Source organism: Zingiber officinale, chromosome 1A, assembly GCF_018446385.1.
Source record: "Zingiber officinale cultivar Zhangliang chromosome 1A, Zo_v1.1, whole genome shotgun sequence".
Lineage (NCBI taxonomy): Eukaryota > Viridiplantae > Streptophyta > Magnoliopsida > Zingiberales > Zingiberaceae > Zingiber > Zingiber officinale.
The window spans coordinates 89,982,812-90,000,250 of record NC_055987.1 but is presented as its reverse complement, the minus strand read 5'-3'; the positions used below and the strand labels follow the sequence as shown (position 1 = coordinate 90,000,250).

Sequence of the window (17,439 nt, the reverse complement as noted above, 5' to 3'; positions counted from 1 at the left end):
TGGCACAGGGAAATGTCACTATCCTGCCCATGCAATTTAATTTCATTTGTATCAACCAAGACAAGACTTGTTGCGGCTGGTACCATTTTAAACTGGCTGTGAAAGGAAGATTCTCTTTGTATAACCTATCCTATAATTCTATTTATCAGATATAAAAGAGTGAGGAAGGGCGAGAAGAATCAACTAAAGTATAAGAGCAGCAAAGAGTAGTGATGTTGGAGTCGAACAAACCAAAAATATGCTTGTTCTCATGTCAATTGTGTCAATCCAAGTCTAAGTCTCAAGTCTCAATGGTTAACTGAGATATATTTATGAACATGTCGAAAAACCAAAGGATATCCTATGAGTATTATTTAACCCGAATCTTGAAGAATTATATGATTGATCTCACCAAGATGCTACAAGAGCCAATTCTCTCACACAGTGCATGATACTCATTTTGGTATCAGTAAAATCATTTATATATCTTTGTAAATTGTTTCTCTAACTTTTTAAATGCTATAAGCTTATATTTGAAGGTAAACAAGCTAAATGAAAGTGAATTCTCGGAGAAAACTATTCGAGTTGATCTCAGTATGCTTTGAAGCATAAAACATGACAAGTGCTAGCACAACAAATGGTACCAAAACTAGCCCAACAAATATACTCTGGCATAGAATGATCTTTAGACTTCAGTGTGTACATATTACATTCAGTTCTCTGTTCTCATGAGAATGACCCACTTTGACCTTGAAAAAAAAATATTTTCAAGATGCCTTGATATTTTAACATGCAACATTATTTCCATTTCTCTTCTGTTACTTGAGACACCATCTCTTTAATTAATTAATTTTTTTATTTTTGGCATAAGTTCTTTAAAAGTTAATGCTTTATTTCATATTTTCATCATATAGCATCTATGCTTTCATCATATAGTTCTTGTTTATTTAGTTTAATGAAATCAGAATTAATGAATAAGATCGAGTAGCCTAGTTCTGGACCATCATAGAGATTGTTTTACATGGTTAACCCAAGTGTGTGGTTGCCTGTCAAAATGATAATCCTTTTCCTTCTAGTCTGAGAACAAAACTTTTTCAGGAAGAATACTTACAAACCAATCAGAGTTGGTTTACCTATCATGACCATGATTCTATTATCTTGATACAAGTGATCTTCTAATTGTATTTAGGATATAAAACTGTATGTGGGAATTTGGATTCTAAGGTCTAAGCACTTTCTGAAAATTAGTGATCACTGTGCTTATATTCCTTGTTTCTTAGGCTACCTAATTATAGTTAGATGAACTATACCTTCATGATATTTTTGGTGCTTCACATCTTTTCATCATTCTTAGCTAATTTATATAGTTCAGTTGTATCTATTCAAAATTAACAAAGTTATTACCCATTTGTTCTAATCTAGATATCTATTTTCAATATAATTGTGAAGTTAGTTGGCTTACTTGTATGTGTCATATAATAATTGCAGTGTGGATGATGGATTTCCAGAAGTAGTTTTTCATTTTGAGAATTCCCTCTTGCTAAATGTATATCCTCATGATTACCTTTTCCAAAATACGGTAAGCTCATGTAGCTCTTATATTTAGTTAGTTATTTTCAAACTTGGCTGGAATTCTTGATTTCGTTCATATCTGCACTTTTATGCAATTGGGTTGCTTCTTGACATGATGCTATTAGTCTCCTTTTTATTCTTTGAGTTGCATTTGCAACCAAGTGTAGATACGGTTGGTTCTAACGCTGCTGTTATCATAGAGACATATTGTTGACCATCTTACAGTTGTATTTTCCAAAAGAATTTCCTTCTCTTTATTTGATCTAGTTTTTGAGCAATATTATGTCAGTTCAAGTGATCAACAATAGGTGAACAATCGATTGAGTCTGCATCAAGGTTGGGCATAGGCCCCCACAGGCATAGTTGAGTTGGTACTCGAGTGGTAGATTTGCATCACAGGAACAAGGTTTGAATCCTCTAGGTTCATTGCCTGAGGGAATTATATTTGCATCACAGGAGCAAATATGTACTGTCTATCAGGAATAAGTTTTCCCAAATTATAGGGAATTAAAGTCAAGTGGGAGTTAAAAAATTAGAATGGCATTGTCATCAAAATTGGGATGAAGGGGAGCCTTAGTACAACGGTAAAATTGTTGTCGTGTGACCTTGTGGTAACGGGTTCAAGTCACGGAAACAACCTCTTGTAGCGCAAGGTAAGGTCGCATATAATAGACTCAATATGGTCGAATTCTTCTCCAAGAGCCCGTATTGGCAGAAACTTCGTGCATTAGGTTGTACTTTTTTATTGTCATCGGAATTGGGATCGCTTGGAGGTGAATCATGGATTCACAATTTGCATCTTAACAAGAAGATACTGTTTAAAGTAAAACCTAGAATCTCGTGTCATTGGAACCCCCACGAGTTAGGCCTTTATATAGGAAAGTAGATATACACCAAAAGACACAAATACCCTTTTACTTATTCTAACACTCCCCCTCAAGCTTGAGAATATAGATCATATATACCAAGTTTGTTACATATGAAGTCAATCCGGGGACCTCTAAGTGATTTAGTAAATATATCTGCTAGCTGATCATTTGAGTTGACAAAACTAGTAGATATTTCTCCGGATATGACTTTCTCTCTGACAAAGTGACAGTCAACTTCAATATGCTTTGTTCTCTCATGGAAGACTGGATTTGAGGCAATATGCATAGCAGCTTGGTTGTCACATATGAGTGACATTTGTGTAACCTCTCCAAACCTTAGTTCCTGAAGCAACTGTTTTAACCATATAAGTTCTTGACTAGCAATAGTCATAGCTCGATATTCTGCCTCTGCACTGGATCTTGCCACAACATTTTGTTTTTTGCTTTTCCAAGAAATAAGGTTACCTCCGACAAATATACAAAATCCAGAAGTGGACCTTCTATCAGAGGGAGATCCTGCCCAATCTGCATCAGAATATCCTACGACTTTAGTATGTCCTTTGTCTTCATATAAAAGACCCTTTCCTGGTGCTCCCCTGATATATCGAACAATGCGAGTCACTGCATCCCAATGTTCTTTGCATGGAGAGCTAAGAAACTGACTTACTACACTCACTGCAAATGAGATATCCGGATGAGTAACAGTAAGGTAGCTTAGTTTCCCTACCAATCGCCTGTACCGTTCAGGATCTGAAAGAGGCTCCCCCTGATTTGGTAGGAGCTTGACATTTGGATCCATGGGATTGTCGACTGTCTTTGAGATTAATATTCCTGTTTCTTCCAGAATATCCATTGCATACTTCCTTTGGGATATAATGATCCCATCTTTAGACTGTGCCACTTCTATCCCTAGAAAGTATTTGAGTTTGCCAAGATCTTTTGTCTGGAAATGTTTAAAAAGATGTTGTTTTACTTGTGAAATTCCAAGATGATCATTACCTGTGATGACAATATCATCAACATAAACCACTACATAGATGCAACCAGTAGATGAGTGACGATAAAAAACAGAATGATCAGCCTCGCTTCGAGTCATGCCAAACTGTTGAATTATGGTACTAAATCTACTGAACCATGCTCTGGGTGACTGCTTGAGACCATATAAAGATTTCCGCAAGCGACATACAAGACCAGAAGACTCCCCCTGAGCAACAAAACACGGAGGTTGCTCCATGTAGACTTCCTCGAGCAGGTCACCATGTAAGAATGCATTTTTGATGTCCAACTGATGAAGGGGCCAATGGCGAATTGCAGCAATAGACAGAAAAAGACGCACAGAAGACATCTTGGCAACAGGAGAAAAGGTGTCGCCATAATCCAATCCAAATACCTGAGTATAGCCTTTAGCGACAAGACGAGCCTTAAGCCGATCAACCGTGCCGTCTACACCAACTTTCACCGTAAACACCCATCGACAACCAACCACTGACTTCCCAGGAGGTAGAGGAACGAGGTCCCAAGTCCCACTGCTCTGTAGGGCACTCATTTCATCAAGCATAGCCTGTTTCCATCCTGGATGGGCAAAGACATCACCTGCAGTCTTTGGAACAGAAACAGACGACAGGGAAGACAGACAATAATAATAGGATGGGGAAAGACGATGATAGCTTAAAGAAACATAGTGAGGAGAAGGATTACGAGTGGAACGCATACCCTTTCGAAGTGCAATAGGAACATCAGAGTCAGGAGATGGGACCGGAGGAAATGGCGAAGGACTCGGCTCCAAAGATGTGTCCACGGCAGTCTCATGATAGAGGCGCCTCTGGAGGACAAAAGATAGTCACTGGTGCATGTGGAGAGGGAGAAACCTCGGACTGGGAAGCGGGAGGCCCAAAAAATGAAACTGAATCAAAGAATGTGACGTCAGCAGAGATGAAGTACCGACGAAGAGTAGGGGAATAACACTTGTACCCTTTCTGAGACCGCGGGTGCCTAAGGAAGACACACTTATGAGACCGAGGAGATAGTTTGTTAATGCCGGGATCAAGAGCATGAACAAAACAAATAGAACCAAAGACCCGAGGTGGTAGAGGATGAAGGGACTGATGTGGATAAAGTACCTAATGAGGTATTTTACCCTAGAGAGTGGATGAAGGCATGCGATTGATGAGATAACACGCAGTAAGTACGACATCACCCCAAAACTGATGAGGGACATGAGAATGGAGAAGAAGAGTCCGAGTGGTTTCAAGGAGATGACGATTCTTGCGTTCTGCAGCCCCATTCTGTTGAGGGGTATGAGGGCAAGACGTGTGATGCAGCACACTATGAGATGTCAAGAAGGTACGAAACTGAGTAGACAAATACTCGTGTGCATTATCACTTTGCAAAGTTCGAAGGGAAGTACCAAATTGAGTTTTTATTTCAAGGAAAAAGGATTCAAAAATAGAAAACAACTCTGAACGATCCTTCATTAGATATAACCATGTACAACGGGAAAAATCGTCTATAAAAGTAACAAAATATCTTGACCCCATTGTAGAAGAAACACGACTCGGACCCCAAACATCAGAATGAACCAAAGAAAAGGGAGACATAGCTCGACTCTCAATACGAGGAGAAAAAGACTACGAACATGCTTACCTAATTGACACGACGCACAAGATAAAGACTCTAAGTGAGAAAGACTAGGATGTAACTGTTTCAACTTATTAAGACCTGGATGTCCCAACTGAGCATGAATAAGAAGTGGAGATGCCGCCGCCGAACCAACAAAAGAGGATTGGTGAAGTCGATATAGACCATGAGATTCACATCCGAAGCCAATCATCCTCCCCGTACTCCGGTCCTGTAGGGAAACGGACGTGTTAGTAAAAGAAATGACACAATCAAGAGATCGAGTAAGTTGACTTATTGACAATAAATTAAAAGGAGCGCCGGGAACATAAAGAACATTATGAACTGAAAGAGATGAAGAAGGATGAACAATACCAATACCCTGGGATTGAGTTTGGGAACCATTGGCCATGGTGACCATTGGTAAATTACCAGAAGTAGTGAGAGAGGAAAAAAGGGATTTATTACCAGTGATATGATCGGTGGCCCCAGAATCAAGAACCCAAGGACTCGAAGAACGAGATATGCCAGCAAAAGAAGTACCAGCGTCTGCAATGGTAGCAGTGGAGCCCGAAGCCTGTCGATCCTCAAACCATTTCAGAAAGTCAGTATAGGAAGGTGTTGAAGTCGAATCAGGTGTTAACTGTGAAGTGGAAGCTGAAGGAGCAACAGAACTCTGAACAATCTGAGCAGCACGAGGAGGACGACCATGTAGACTCCAGCATTTATCAATCGTGTGTCCCGGTCGGTGGCAATGATCACACCAAGGACGTCCTTTGCCACCCTTGCAAGGTGGAGGTCCTTTGTGTCGAGAGACCAAAGCTGACGAGTCAACAGGAACAGAAGAAGGCATCGTCAAGACTTTGGTCGGGACACGGAAAAGAGTCGCCCAAGTATTTTCCATGGTAGCTTCTGTGGGGCTGCCCAGGATCTGATCACGGACATGAGAATAATCTGTGGGCAGACCATATAAAGCCAAAGACATAAAAAAATTTCTTCCGATTTTCAAGCTCTTCAACAGGATCGGCCGCAGGTGGGAGCAGTTCATTGAAATCACAAAGAAGGCTAGAAACTGAACCCAGATAATTTGACATTGAATCCTTAATCTGATTAGCGCTGAGGATAGTCATGAGATCTTCACAAACTTGATAGAGTCGCCGAGAGGTGTTTGTAAAGAGTTGTTGAGCTTGTGTCCAAACAGCTTTGCAGGTTTTGTGAGTACGGAAGACATTCCTAAGAGATAAATGGATGGTGGCTCGGATAATACAACACAACTGAGCGTCAACCTTCTTCCACAGAGGACGATCGGCGTCTTGAACATCTTCTTCAGTTTGAGTGAGATGTGTTTCATATCCCTGTCCAACAAGCCAAAGTTCAATGTGAGATGCCCAGGAGATATAATTTTTACCATCCAACTGCTTGGAAGAAAGGGGTGCAGTAATATGGTTGGTAAAGATTGAGGTATCTAGCTTTGGGGCGCCAGATGTAGCCATGAATAGAACTGTGGACCGGACTGCGCTTGCTTCTTCTGCCCAATCGGATGAATCCGGGAACGAGAACAACCACTGGAAAACTCGCAGCAGGGTAACGTGAACAACCACTTGAAAACTCGCAGCAGGGTCGGATGAGATGCAGAAGCTTCTTCGGAGATGCCCTACTCCAGCAGGAACTCTTCGAAGCTTGCTGATTGATGGGAAGGAACTGGAATGCCACTGTGCCACCGATTCTTTCCCTGCCGACGAAGAGTTGAGCTTGAACAGGGAACGTCGCCGCTGTCACTTTCAGCCCACAGCACTCGTCGCCGTCCGTCGTCGCTGGAGAGAAGAAGAGGTGCCGCCGGCCGGAAAGAAGAAGAAGAAAGGAGAAAACGCTATGGGGGAGAGGGGAGCGCCGCTGTGCCCTAGCCGCGCGAGAAGAGGAAAACGCGAACCGAAGGGCGTCGGGCGTCGGGTGTCTGGCGTCCACGAAACAGCAGGCGGGCGTCGGGCGTCCACGAGGCGGAGCTCAGCGTCCACGAACTAGCAGGCGAAGCTCGATGCTGGAGAACTCGCGCGGTGCGGCGCTAGAGAAGAACTCGCGCGTCGCTGGAGAAGAATTCGCGCGTCGCTGGAGAAGAACTCGCGCGTCGCTGGAGAAGAACTCGCGTCGCTGGAGAAGAACTTGCGCGTCGCGACGAGGTTTGCGGTGAACAGAGCAAACCTGCGCGAGATACAGCAGCTTGCTCGGGCAACTGTGGCTACTTCCTGCTACGACGAGGCGACACTCAAGCCTTCACCTCGGGAACTCAACTTCTCCCTGCTGCGCCTCTTGCGGCTTACGACGGTTACGTCTTTTGTTACCCGATGTCCTTCGGCGAGTTCAGCGAGCAGTAGACTTCGCACACAGCTTCCTTGCAAGCAACAACAGCTAGCACGTTGTTGTTCTACACACCAGCCTCATCAAGACTCCTTTCAAGCTCTGATACCATAAGATTTTTAGGACCGACAAAGACTTCTCGAGCTCGGCTTAGGACGGAGCCATCACCTAGGCCCGAGAACAAACAGAGAAGATGTACTGGGAGAAAAACTCACAAAGGACCAACGGATTTTATTGAGGAGAACAAGAGGGAAGTAAGGGATCGAGGGACGCTCGTCTGCCTTGCAACCCATTACAAGAGGACTTATATAGAGATGGAAAGGGGACATCGTCACATGCCGGGTGCTCTTTGGGCCCCATCGTCACATGTAGAGATGCTTTCTTCTCCACTAAGTCATGACTAAGTGGCGGGACAGCGCCAAAACCTTGGGCTCAAAACCACGAGCCCGCCGTTGGTTTTACAAAACCAGGAATCCAAGTGGACCCCTGTTGAACAGTATGGCACATGGGCGGCCACCTTTGGGTGCTTTTCAGGCACACTGTTCGACATAACAAAAGTAAAAGATTCGTGGCTGACTCAGCCACGTTACAGGACACTGGCCAACAATGGCCGTTGCTGTCAAAGGAGCAGATGAATAACCTGGGTCCGCCACGCTCCATTATTGATGATAGTGTACAGCCTTTGGACAGCTGACTGTACGAAGCCGTCGCTGGTTCTTGCCTGACGGACCAGCAACTTCGTCACCAATCTTCACGGCGTTTTGTGCAGTCGCCTTCCGTATCCTCTTCTGCACAGTATTCCAACGGAAGCGTCGTCTACTCGGCCTTGCCTTCGTGGTCTTGCTCTGGGCCGGTTTTGATTTCTGGGTCGCGATTGGATTTGCAGCAGGAGCCGAGATGGCTTTCTGAACAGTACAAGGCCCTCGGGTCTGTTTCTGCTCGGCCTGCTTCTTCTTCGTCTCCTGGCGTCGCCCTACGCCGGAGTTCGTCATGTTCTTCCAGCGCCTGAAATACGGACTCGGCCGTCGTTGCGGTGGCGCTCGTGAAAGATGACCAGAAGGCGGTAGTGGCACTAGGCTACCACTTCCCCCACCACCTTCCGAAAAAGGATGGGACATCCTTTCTTTTGCCAGAGAACAGTCGGGATCTTCTGGCGGATCATCGTCCCATCTCAGATGATTATCAGCCGGGTTACAGCGTAGGCATGCTGTAGACGCTGCGGCTGCCTCACAGGAGCAGGTTGAGGCTGTCTCCCATGAAGATTCTGACTCTTCCGATGCGCCGCTAGCCGCCGAGCCGGTGCCATCGTCCGTTTCCCAGTCGGACGAGGTACGACTTTCCTTGGAATCAGGCTTCGGGGAAGTCCCGCCTGATCCATATGATGAAGCGTTCTGGCAGGAACAGTCGGGCTGTGACCGTTCTTCATCAGATGTCGTCGACGCTTCACTTATCCAACCCCAACACGGTTGGCGAGACGAGCCATCATAGGGATTTGTACCATAGTATACACCTTCTCCCTCATCGTAGTCTAGGTCGTTCCAGACCTCGACGTTTGTTGGTCCATAGGAGTCTCCAGTGTAATCGTAGAAATTATGTTGTTCTTCACCATCCGAGCAATAAAAATAGGATCCTTCCATTCCTACTAATGATTCTTAATTAGAGATGGTGTTGTGGCGGTGAACAGAGCAAACCTGCGCGAGATACAACAGCTTGCTCGGGCAACTGTGGCTACTTTCTGCTACGACGAGGCGACACTCAAGCCTTCACCTCGGGAACTCAACTTCTCCCTGCTGCGCCTCCTGCGGCTTACGACGGTTACGTCTTTTGTTACCCGATGTCCTTCGGCGAGTTCAGCGAGCAGTAGACTTCGCACACAGCTTCCTTGCAAGCAACAACAGCTAGCACGTTGTTGTTCTACACACCAGCCTCATCAAGACTCCTTTCAAGCTCTGATACCATAAGATTTTTAGGACCGACAAAGACTTCTCGAGCTCGGCTTAGGACGGAGCCATCACCTAGGGCCGAGAACAAACAGAGAAGATGTACTGGGAGAAAAACTCACAAAGGACCAACGGATTTTATTGAGGAGAACAAGAGGGAAGTAAGGGATCGAGGGACGCTCGTCTCCTTGCAACCCATTACAAGAGGACTTATATAGAGATGGAAAGGGGACATCGTCACATGCCGGGTGCTCTTTGGGCCCCATCGTCACATGTAGAGATGCTTTCTTCTCCACTAAGTCATGACTAAGTGGCGGGACAGCGCCTCTTTCTCAAAACCTTGGGCTCAAAACCACGAGCCCGCCGTTGGTTTTACAAAACCAGGAATCCAAGTGGACCCCTGTTGAACAGTATGGCACATGGGCAGCCACCTTTGGGTGCTTTTCAGGCACACTGTTCGACATAACAAAAGTAAAAGATTCGTGGCTGACTCAGCCACGTTACAGGACACTGGCCAACAATGGCCGTTGCTGTCAAAGGAGCAGACGAATAACCTGGGTCCGCCACGCTCCATTACGTCACCAATCTGCACGGCGTTTTGTGCAGTCGCCTTCCGTATCCTCTTCTGCACAGTATTCCAACGGAAGCGTCGTCTACTCGGCCTCGCCTTCGTGGGCTTGCTCTGGGCCGGTTTTGATTTCTGGGTCGCGATTGGATTTGCAGTAGGAGCCGAGATGGCTTTCTGAACAGTACAAGGCCCTCGGGTCTGTTTCTGCTCGGCCTGCTTCTTCTTCGTCTCCTGGCGTCGCCCTACGCCGGAGTTCGTCATGTTCTTCCAGCGCCTGAAATACGGACTCGGCCGTCGTTGCGGTGGCGCTCGTGAAAGATGACCAGAAGGCGGTAGTGGCACTAGGCTACCACTTCCCCCACCACCTTCCGAAAAAGGATGGGACATCCTTTCTTTTGCCAGAGAACAGTCGGGATCTTCTGGCGGATCATCGTCCCATCTCAGATGATTATCAGCCGGGTTACAGCGTAGGCATGCTGTAGACGCTGCGGCTGCCTCACAGGAGCAGGTTGAGGCTGTCTCCCATGAAGATTCTGACTCTTCCGATGATGCAGTTTCCCATGAGGATGTTGATGTTGCATATGCGGAGTTCCTGCATGAGTCAGTTTGGTCAGCGGAACTAGCACAAGTATTACCTGATGCGCCGCTAGCCGCCGAGCCGGTGCCATCGTCCGTTTCCCAGTCGGACGAGGTACGACTTTCCTTGGAATCAGGCTTCGGGGAAGTCCCGCCCGATCCGTATGATGAAGCGTTCTGGCAGGAACAGTCGGGCTGTGACCGTTCTTCATCAGATGTCGTCGACGCTTCACTTATCCAACCCCAACACGGTTGGCGAGACGAGCCGTCATAGGGATTTGTACCATAGTATACACCTTCTCCCTCATCGTAGTCTGGGTCGTTCCAGACCTCGACGTTTGTTGGTCCATAGGAGTCTCCAGTGTAATCGTAGAAATTATGTTGTTCTTCACCATCCGAGCAATAAAAATAGGATCCTTCCATTCCTACTAATGATTCTTAATTAGAGATGGTGTTGTGGCGGTGAACAGAGCAAACCTGCGCGAGATACAGCAGCTTGCTCGGGCAACTGTGGCTACTTTCTGCTACGACGAGGCGACACTCAAGCCTTCACCTCGGGAACTCAACTTCTCCCTGCTGCGCCTCCTGCGGCTTACGACGGTTACGTCTTTTGTTACCCGATGTCCTTCGGCGAGTTCAGCGAGCAGTAGACTTCGCACACAGCTTCCTTGCAAGCAACAACAGCTAGCACGTTGTTGTTCTACACACCAGCCTCATCAAGACTGGCATCGGGTGTCTGGCGTCCACGAAACAGCAGGCGGGCGTCGGGCGTCCACAAGGCGGAGCTCAGCGTCCACGAACTAGCAGGCGAAGCTCGATGCTGGAGAACTCGCGCGTCGCTGGAGAAGAACTCGCGTGTCGCTGGAGAAGAACTCGCGTCGCTGGAGAAGAACTTGCGCGTCGCGCGGTGCGGCGCTGGAGAACTCGCGCGGTGCGGCGCTGGAGAAGAACTCGCGCGTCGCTTGCGGAAGAGAAAGGCTTGGCAGAAAGAGACGGCGCGGATAGAGAAAAGAAATTAGGGTTTTAATTTGGCTCTGATACCATGTTTAAAGTAAAACCTAGAATCTCGTGTCATTGGAACCCCCACGAGTTAGGCCTTTATATAGGAAAGTAGATATACACCAAAAGACACAAATACCCTTTTACTTATTCTAACAGATACATTATAGATAAGTTGGCTTATCTTATTGAATTAAATATGTAGGTCAGTTTTAGCAAACTTATTACTTTGGCATTCTGGCTTGATGTCCAACATCTCACATTTTTGTTGTTTGAACTCATTTCTTCGATGTTCCTACTTGCTAACAATGTCAATTTTACTTTCTGTTGCGGCAACTATGACTTATACTTCACATATGAGGGTTTGTGATATGATAACTACATGTCTTTTTTTCTCCTTTTGGTGTTCTTTCAACTTCCATCTTGCACTGTTTTCTACTGATTATTAATGCTGCTTTACATTACATTTCCTTCAATCTCTTGTTTGTTGTTCGTCATACTTGTTTTAACTTGATATCTTAAATTTGATGGTCCTTCTCTTGGCATTTGAGCAAACAGAAAAATGTTTACTGTTTTGGCTGGCAAAATGGTGCAGTGCAATCCAAAGATGGGAAAGATATGTTTCTTTTAGGAGGTACAAATTTGGAGTTTTTGTTTTAGAATTATGGGGCATGACTTCCTTTATGTAAACTCAAATTTGTTTTGTCCATGGATATTAAACTTCCTTGAGAATGCAAACATAACTCGAATATTTCTCATTATTAACACCATCTTTATCAAGATGAGACATATAGTTTGAGAAATCAATTTAGCTTTGCATATGGAAGATCAACAATAGATATTATTTAATATCACAATTAATAGAAAAATATAGTGAAAAGTAGGGTTTGCATATGATTTTTTATTGAGCTAGAAAAAGTTTATGATAGTCTTTAGATAAATATTATGGTGGGTTTACAAGGAAAGGAATATCTAATAATTATATTGGTATGATAAGTATGATCAAGGGTTAATGATTTGTCTCAAGTTGAGATCTTAGTACAGAAATTACACCAATGCCATGTCGTGTGCCGATATGTGGTACCAATTCAATTAGGATTTGGAGGGAGGGACGGAGAAGATGAAGAGATGGCAACTTACGTTGTTGAAGTTGAGCTCTCGTGACTTCCAAAAGCCTTACCTTTGTTCTCATCGTAGAAGCTACTCCCTTACCTTTCATCATAGTCCATGGAAATCTTGTGCTTGCATCGTCTCATCTCTAATCTGGACCTCCCATTATAGAAGCCACACTTTTGCCTCCCATTGTGGAAGTATCACCTTCACATCCCATAGTGGCTTATGGAAGTCTTGCTCGTTACCACATTATTGTAGATTGATGTAATGCATCATTGAGCTGACTCAAAACTCACATAAGAATTAATATTAAAATCGACGCAACACGCAGGGATGATTATCTCATAAAAATTGATTTCACACAAAAATTAAAATAAATTTTCATTAAATGAAAGTGAATTTGTATGAGGATCTAAATGCCTTTATTAGTGGACTAAAAACCTTAGCCAATGATCTTAAGATAAGGCCAAACTTAACCTAACAAATATAACGAAATTTTAAAAGCTCAAGACAACATTTAAAACTCAAATTTTGAAAACTAATTCCAAAATTAAACTCTCAATTTGGAATCATATCATTCTCTCCAACCAAGGAGAATCTGACTCTGAGTAAGTGGTTAAAATTTTCTTTAGTAATAGTTTTCAAACGTAAATAGCAATTGCTTCACCAACTTTAATAAACACATTTTCTTTATTCTCACCTTGATTCACTCTTCTATGAGTGATAAAGTATTCAATTTCTTCTTAAGAAATTGTCCTGACTTTATTTTCTTTTTTTTGAGTGTTGGTATTACGTTAGTAATGTTACGAGTTGATGACAAATGGACTCATGGATCACTCACAAGGATTTCATGGACAGTGGATGAACTAGCGAATGAACTCACATATGGTTCCCAAACTTGTATAGGACATATAAACTTGGAGCCTTGTAGGTGACAACTAAAATCATGGACAAAATGTATATGGAGGATGAACTCATGGACGATGACCAAACTTGCATATGTCAAACAATCTCATGAATGATGGATGAAGGATGAGCTCATTGATTTCAGACTCTCTCATGTGTTGTTCGATGAGTGGAAATGAGAAGTTTCGCTTGTTTTGATCCATATAAAATGAAATTTGAAACATAAGGTCTAACTTTGTTCAACTCATCCATCAGAGGATGCTTAGAATTTCTTCTTGATATCTTCCAAAACAATACTATAAAACTTTTTTGAAATAGGGCAATATAGAAAAATCCCAACAGGTTGTCTTAGAAACAGTGTTCTAAAAATTGGCCTAGGCGGCCGGCGTTAGTGAGCCACACTAAAAACATACTAGTCGGCCAGCTTAGGTGGCCTTAACGCCTAGGCAGGATTAGGCGGCCCTAGACGCCGACTAATCGGTCAAATCGTCTAGGTGTCGCAGAAATAGTGCAAGGTTTTTATGATTTTTTTTAGTTTGAGCTTTTAAATTTAAAGCCCAATTAAAACAAACTGAAATATAACTTTTTTTTTTGTGTTGGGTGTAAGTTTTATAAGCCTTAAAATTTGGTCCAACAAGCAAATCGATTTGTTAGCTTTGCCCTAGTGGCTAGCACCGAACTTCATTTTCATCGTAATGAGTAACTAGAGTTGTAGAAATCAGAGCGAATGAAGAAGCCCACATTTTGGAGAAATCAGAGAATTAAAAGGATGGAGAAATCAATTTAAAGAAAAATTTCTGGTTTGATCTTTTCTCATGAGTGACTTGGAAGGGATTGAATTGAAGGTTGACCAAAGTCTCATCCTTTGGAAACGTTATTTCATCATACACTCGCACTATTTATTGAAGTTGAAAGGTAATTTGTTTTAATTTTGATACTTGCAAATTGAAAGATAATTTGCTTTAATTATTATGTTATTTATGTTGATACTGTGGAATCCGGTTAGCGGCGCCTAGTCCCCTCCTAGGCGGCCTAGACACTAGGCACTAGTCTGGCGCCTGACTAGCGCCTAGCGAATTTTAGAACCTTGCTTAGAAAGAATTAAAGGATCTTGCTCTTTAAAATTGCAATAAAGATTTCATAGAACCAGAGGAACTAAGCTCTTTAAGAAAAAATAACAAAGCGCATGAGAGAAAATCAAATCTCACTTTTCTCCCTAGAAAATTTAAATGAACATTAGGGAGAAAGCAAGACCACCACTTTAACATCTTGAAGCTTTGATGATTTCAGGATTTATGAGTTAATGTCATGAAGAAGATACCCTAAAGTTCCACAAAGCTTATATACCTTGGTTCAATGTTCACCTCAAAAAGTTGTATAACGTTTTCATTTGACTAGTTGACTTGATATTCAAAATTTGAACGTTGGAACCAATAATGTTGTTCATAGCCAACTGACTAGGTGTCTCTGGTTGATTTCCTAATGGTCTAGTTGATTCAAGTTTAAACAGAAATATTCTATATCATGAAATTTCAAAATCAGTATGTTGGAGGTTTACTCTTTTCGTAGACTAATCTAGTTGATTGGATGGTCACGCCCAATTGACTGACACAAGTTGGAAAATCCTCTTTGTCGGCTTACTATGCCGTAAGTTGTCCTAAGGTTGAGGACTTGAGCTACGGACAAAGAACAACTAGGGAAACACCCTCAATTGAACTAATAACCATACTATTGATTGAGTCGTAAAAGTTGAACTCCAACTACCTACAAGTGTTAGCAATTGGCAATACTTTGAAAGCCCACTCGAACTTAATCAACAACATCTGTAAGTTATAAGGCTTGTGCATTAGATAACCAAGCTCTTAACTAGACTATCATACATCTATACGAGCTCTACCCATTACAACAGTACATTACCTAGAACATTATATGGTTGGATGTTAGAGACTGTATCGTGCTCGATCTAGCCCGTGGGCTGTCATCCCTGCCCGACTCAACCCATGCAGTAAGCTGGCCCAGCACAGCACAACCAACATTTTATTAGATCGTTTGAGGATAGCCTAGACTAGGCCATCTTGCAGGTGGCTGACCCAATTGTTACCTCTATCTCACAATAATGATGGTGTTTTTTTTTTCCATCATGTCAATCTAAGATTCCTAGTAAGTACTAATGTTTATAAAACAAAAAGGCATAATAACTAGCTCAAAATGAAGGAAATATGATGGGGTTTTTTAATTATTAAACTAAATAAGCGATTGCTGATACAAATTTATAGTATTTTTATTTTCAACAACCTTGAATTTATAGTAATAGTTTTGAAGTGCACGTAAAAGCTAAAAAACTGAAAGGAGAAACGGGATGAAGAATTGTTGAAGTAGAATAATAGCAGAGAAGAGAGGAGGAAAAAAGAACTAGCAGAAAAGAAAAGAGAAATCAGAAGACCAAGCGGATGGAGATGCAACATGACTGTTTGCACTAAGTATCACACTCTGAATATGAGTTAATACTGTATATTTTTCCAATACCCCATGCGTATATGTGAAGCTTTAATTCTTTTCAGGGAATGAACTAACAAAATAACCATGTTGGGGACAAGGATCCATATAGGAGTTTGTATAATATCTGTCTTATTTGGAAAGATCTTTTCACCACCTAGTTTTTGTTTCGATGGGTAGTAGTGAGCTCTTCCTTCATGATTCTAATGTGGACGGAGATTTTTTTTATGCTTATACACACTACTCTTGCTCATATAGTGATTATATGAAAATAATAATAAAGTTGAATATCATAGGATAGATAATTTTTCCTCCATATAAGCAGTACCAAATGATGATTCAAAAGATTTGAAGTTATCATTTTGATAGTTAACAGTTCTTGGTAGCTTAAAGAATTGTAGTTGTTCTCAAGATAAGTGGGTTTTCATGATTTCATGTCAAGCGATACTTGAAATGCTTATAAGATATACAGGTTAACTATCATAGAAGCTTCACCTCACATTTTCTGCTTTTTCAACATTATTTGCAGATCTAGCACTTTCAAATAAGTTAGTTCTTTATGATCTTGAGAACCAAGTCATTGGATGGACAGAATACAACTGTAAGTGAAACTTAATTTACTATTTCTTGTTTTGCACATTAAACTTCCATTACACTACTTATTTATTATCCATGATTGATTTATTATGGGGTTGCTTTGGTATGAAATAAAGAGGAACTATTAGGGAGACAGAAAAATATATTAGACAAACTTTACTGTGCATTGTAGTTCGGAGAGGGTGAGTATGACAAGTAGGTTGGAACAGGACAGGAAGTTCAATTGGTTCGACAATCCATACCTCTTCGCTCATCCTTCAAGATTTAGTTCTCATCTACGACGGAACCCAAAATGGTGCAATGCCATTATGTAGTTATCAAAATACTATCCTATGATGTGTGCAACCATTTAAGAATGCCGTTATTACAATACTATTATATGTTGTATACAACCTTTTTCAGAATATTATCTGCAACCTCCTCCCATATGTACTGTGGTTCAATTGACTGTCGCTAACACTATATTCTTGATTTCAGGCTCCTCGAGTATCAGGGTCCAGGATGACAGGACGGGCGCAACTTACATCGTCGATGCTCATAACATTTCTCAAGGTAGAAGATCGTCACACCCAAGATCCATTTTCTTGTTGCTGCTAATGTTTGTGAGCCGTTTGATTTGTTGATATGAGACGGGCTAGTATATTGATTTACTTTAACGAGTTTGCCACATTCATATTCTTTTCTATAGAGGAAAAAGTGAAAAAACAAAAGACAAGAAAATATATTCTTATTTTAGTGAGTTTGTTTCCGACATTGTTTGTGATTTCTGAAAATTCTCAACAAAATTCTAACTTGGATTGAGCATTGTACATAATTCAACCTGTTGCAAGATACTTCTTGCTGCAAATGCTCA

At 42.4% G+C, this 17,439-nt stretch overlaps 1 protein-coding gene across 3 annotated transcripts in view; it reads left to right on the top strand.

Annotated features, from left to right (window-relative positions):
* The window catches only part of LOC122026806 (aspartic proteinase 36-like), a 44,760-nt gene extending 27,426 nt beyond the window's left edge, over nucleotides 1–17,334 (top strand). For 2 of the 3 annotated variants that reach the window (XM_042585529.1, XM_042585522.1), the window contains 4 exons: nucleotides 1,468–1,558; nucleotides 12,033–12,108; nucleotides 16,519–16,590; nucleotides 17,064–17,334. In XM_042585529.1, coding sequence (XP_042441463.1) covers nucleotides 1,468–1,558; nucleotides 12,033–12,108; nucleotides 16,519–16,590; nucleotides 17,064–17,209 — 385 coding nt within the window. In that variant the 3' untranslated portion in view covers nucleotides 17,210–17,334. Of the gene's footprint in view, nucleotides 1–518; nucleotides 620–1,467; nucleotides 1,559–12,032; nucleotides 12,109–16,518; nucleotides 16,591–17,063 lie in introns of all 3 variants that reach the window. The other variant, XR_006124174.1, reaches the window with a different exon arrangement.
* Nucleotides 17,335–17,439: the final 105 nt, after the last annotated feature.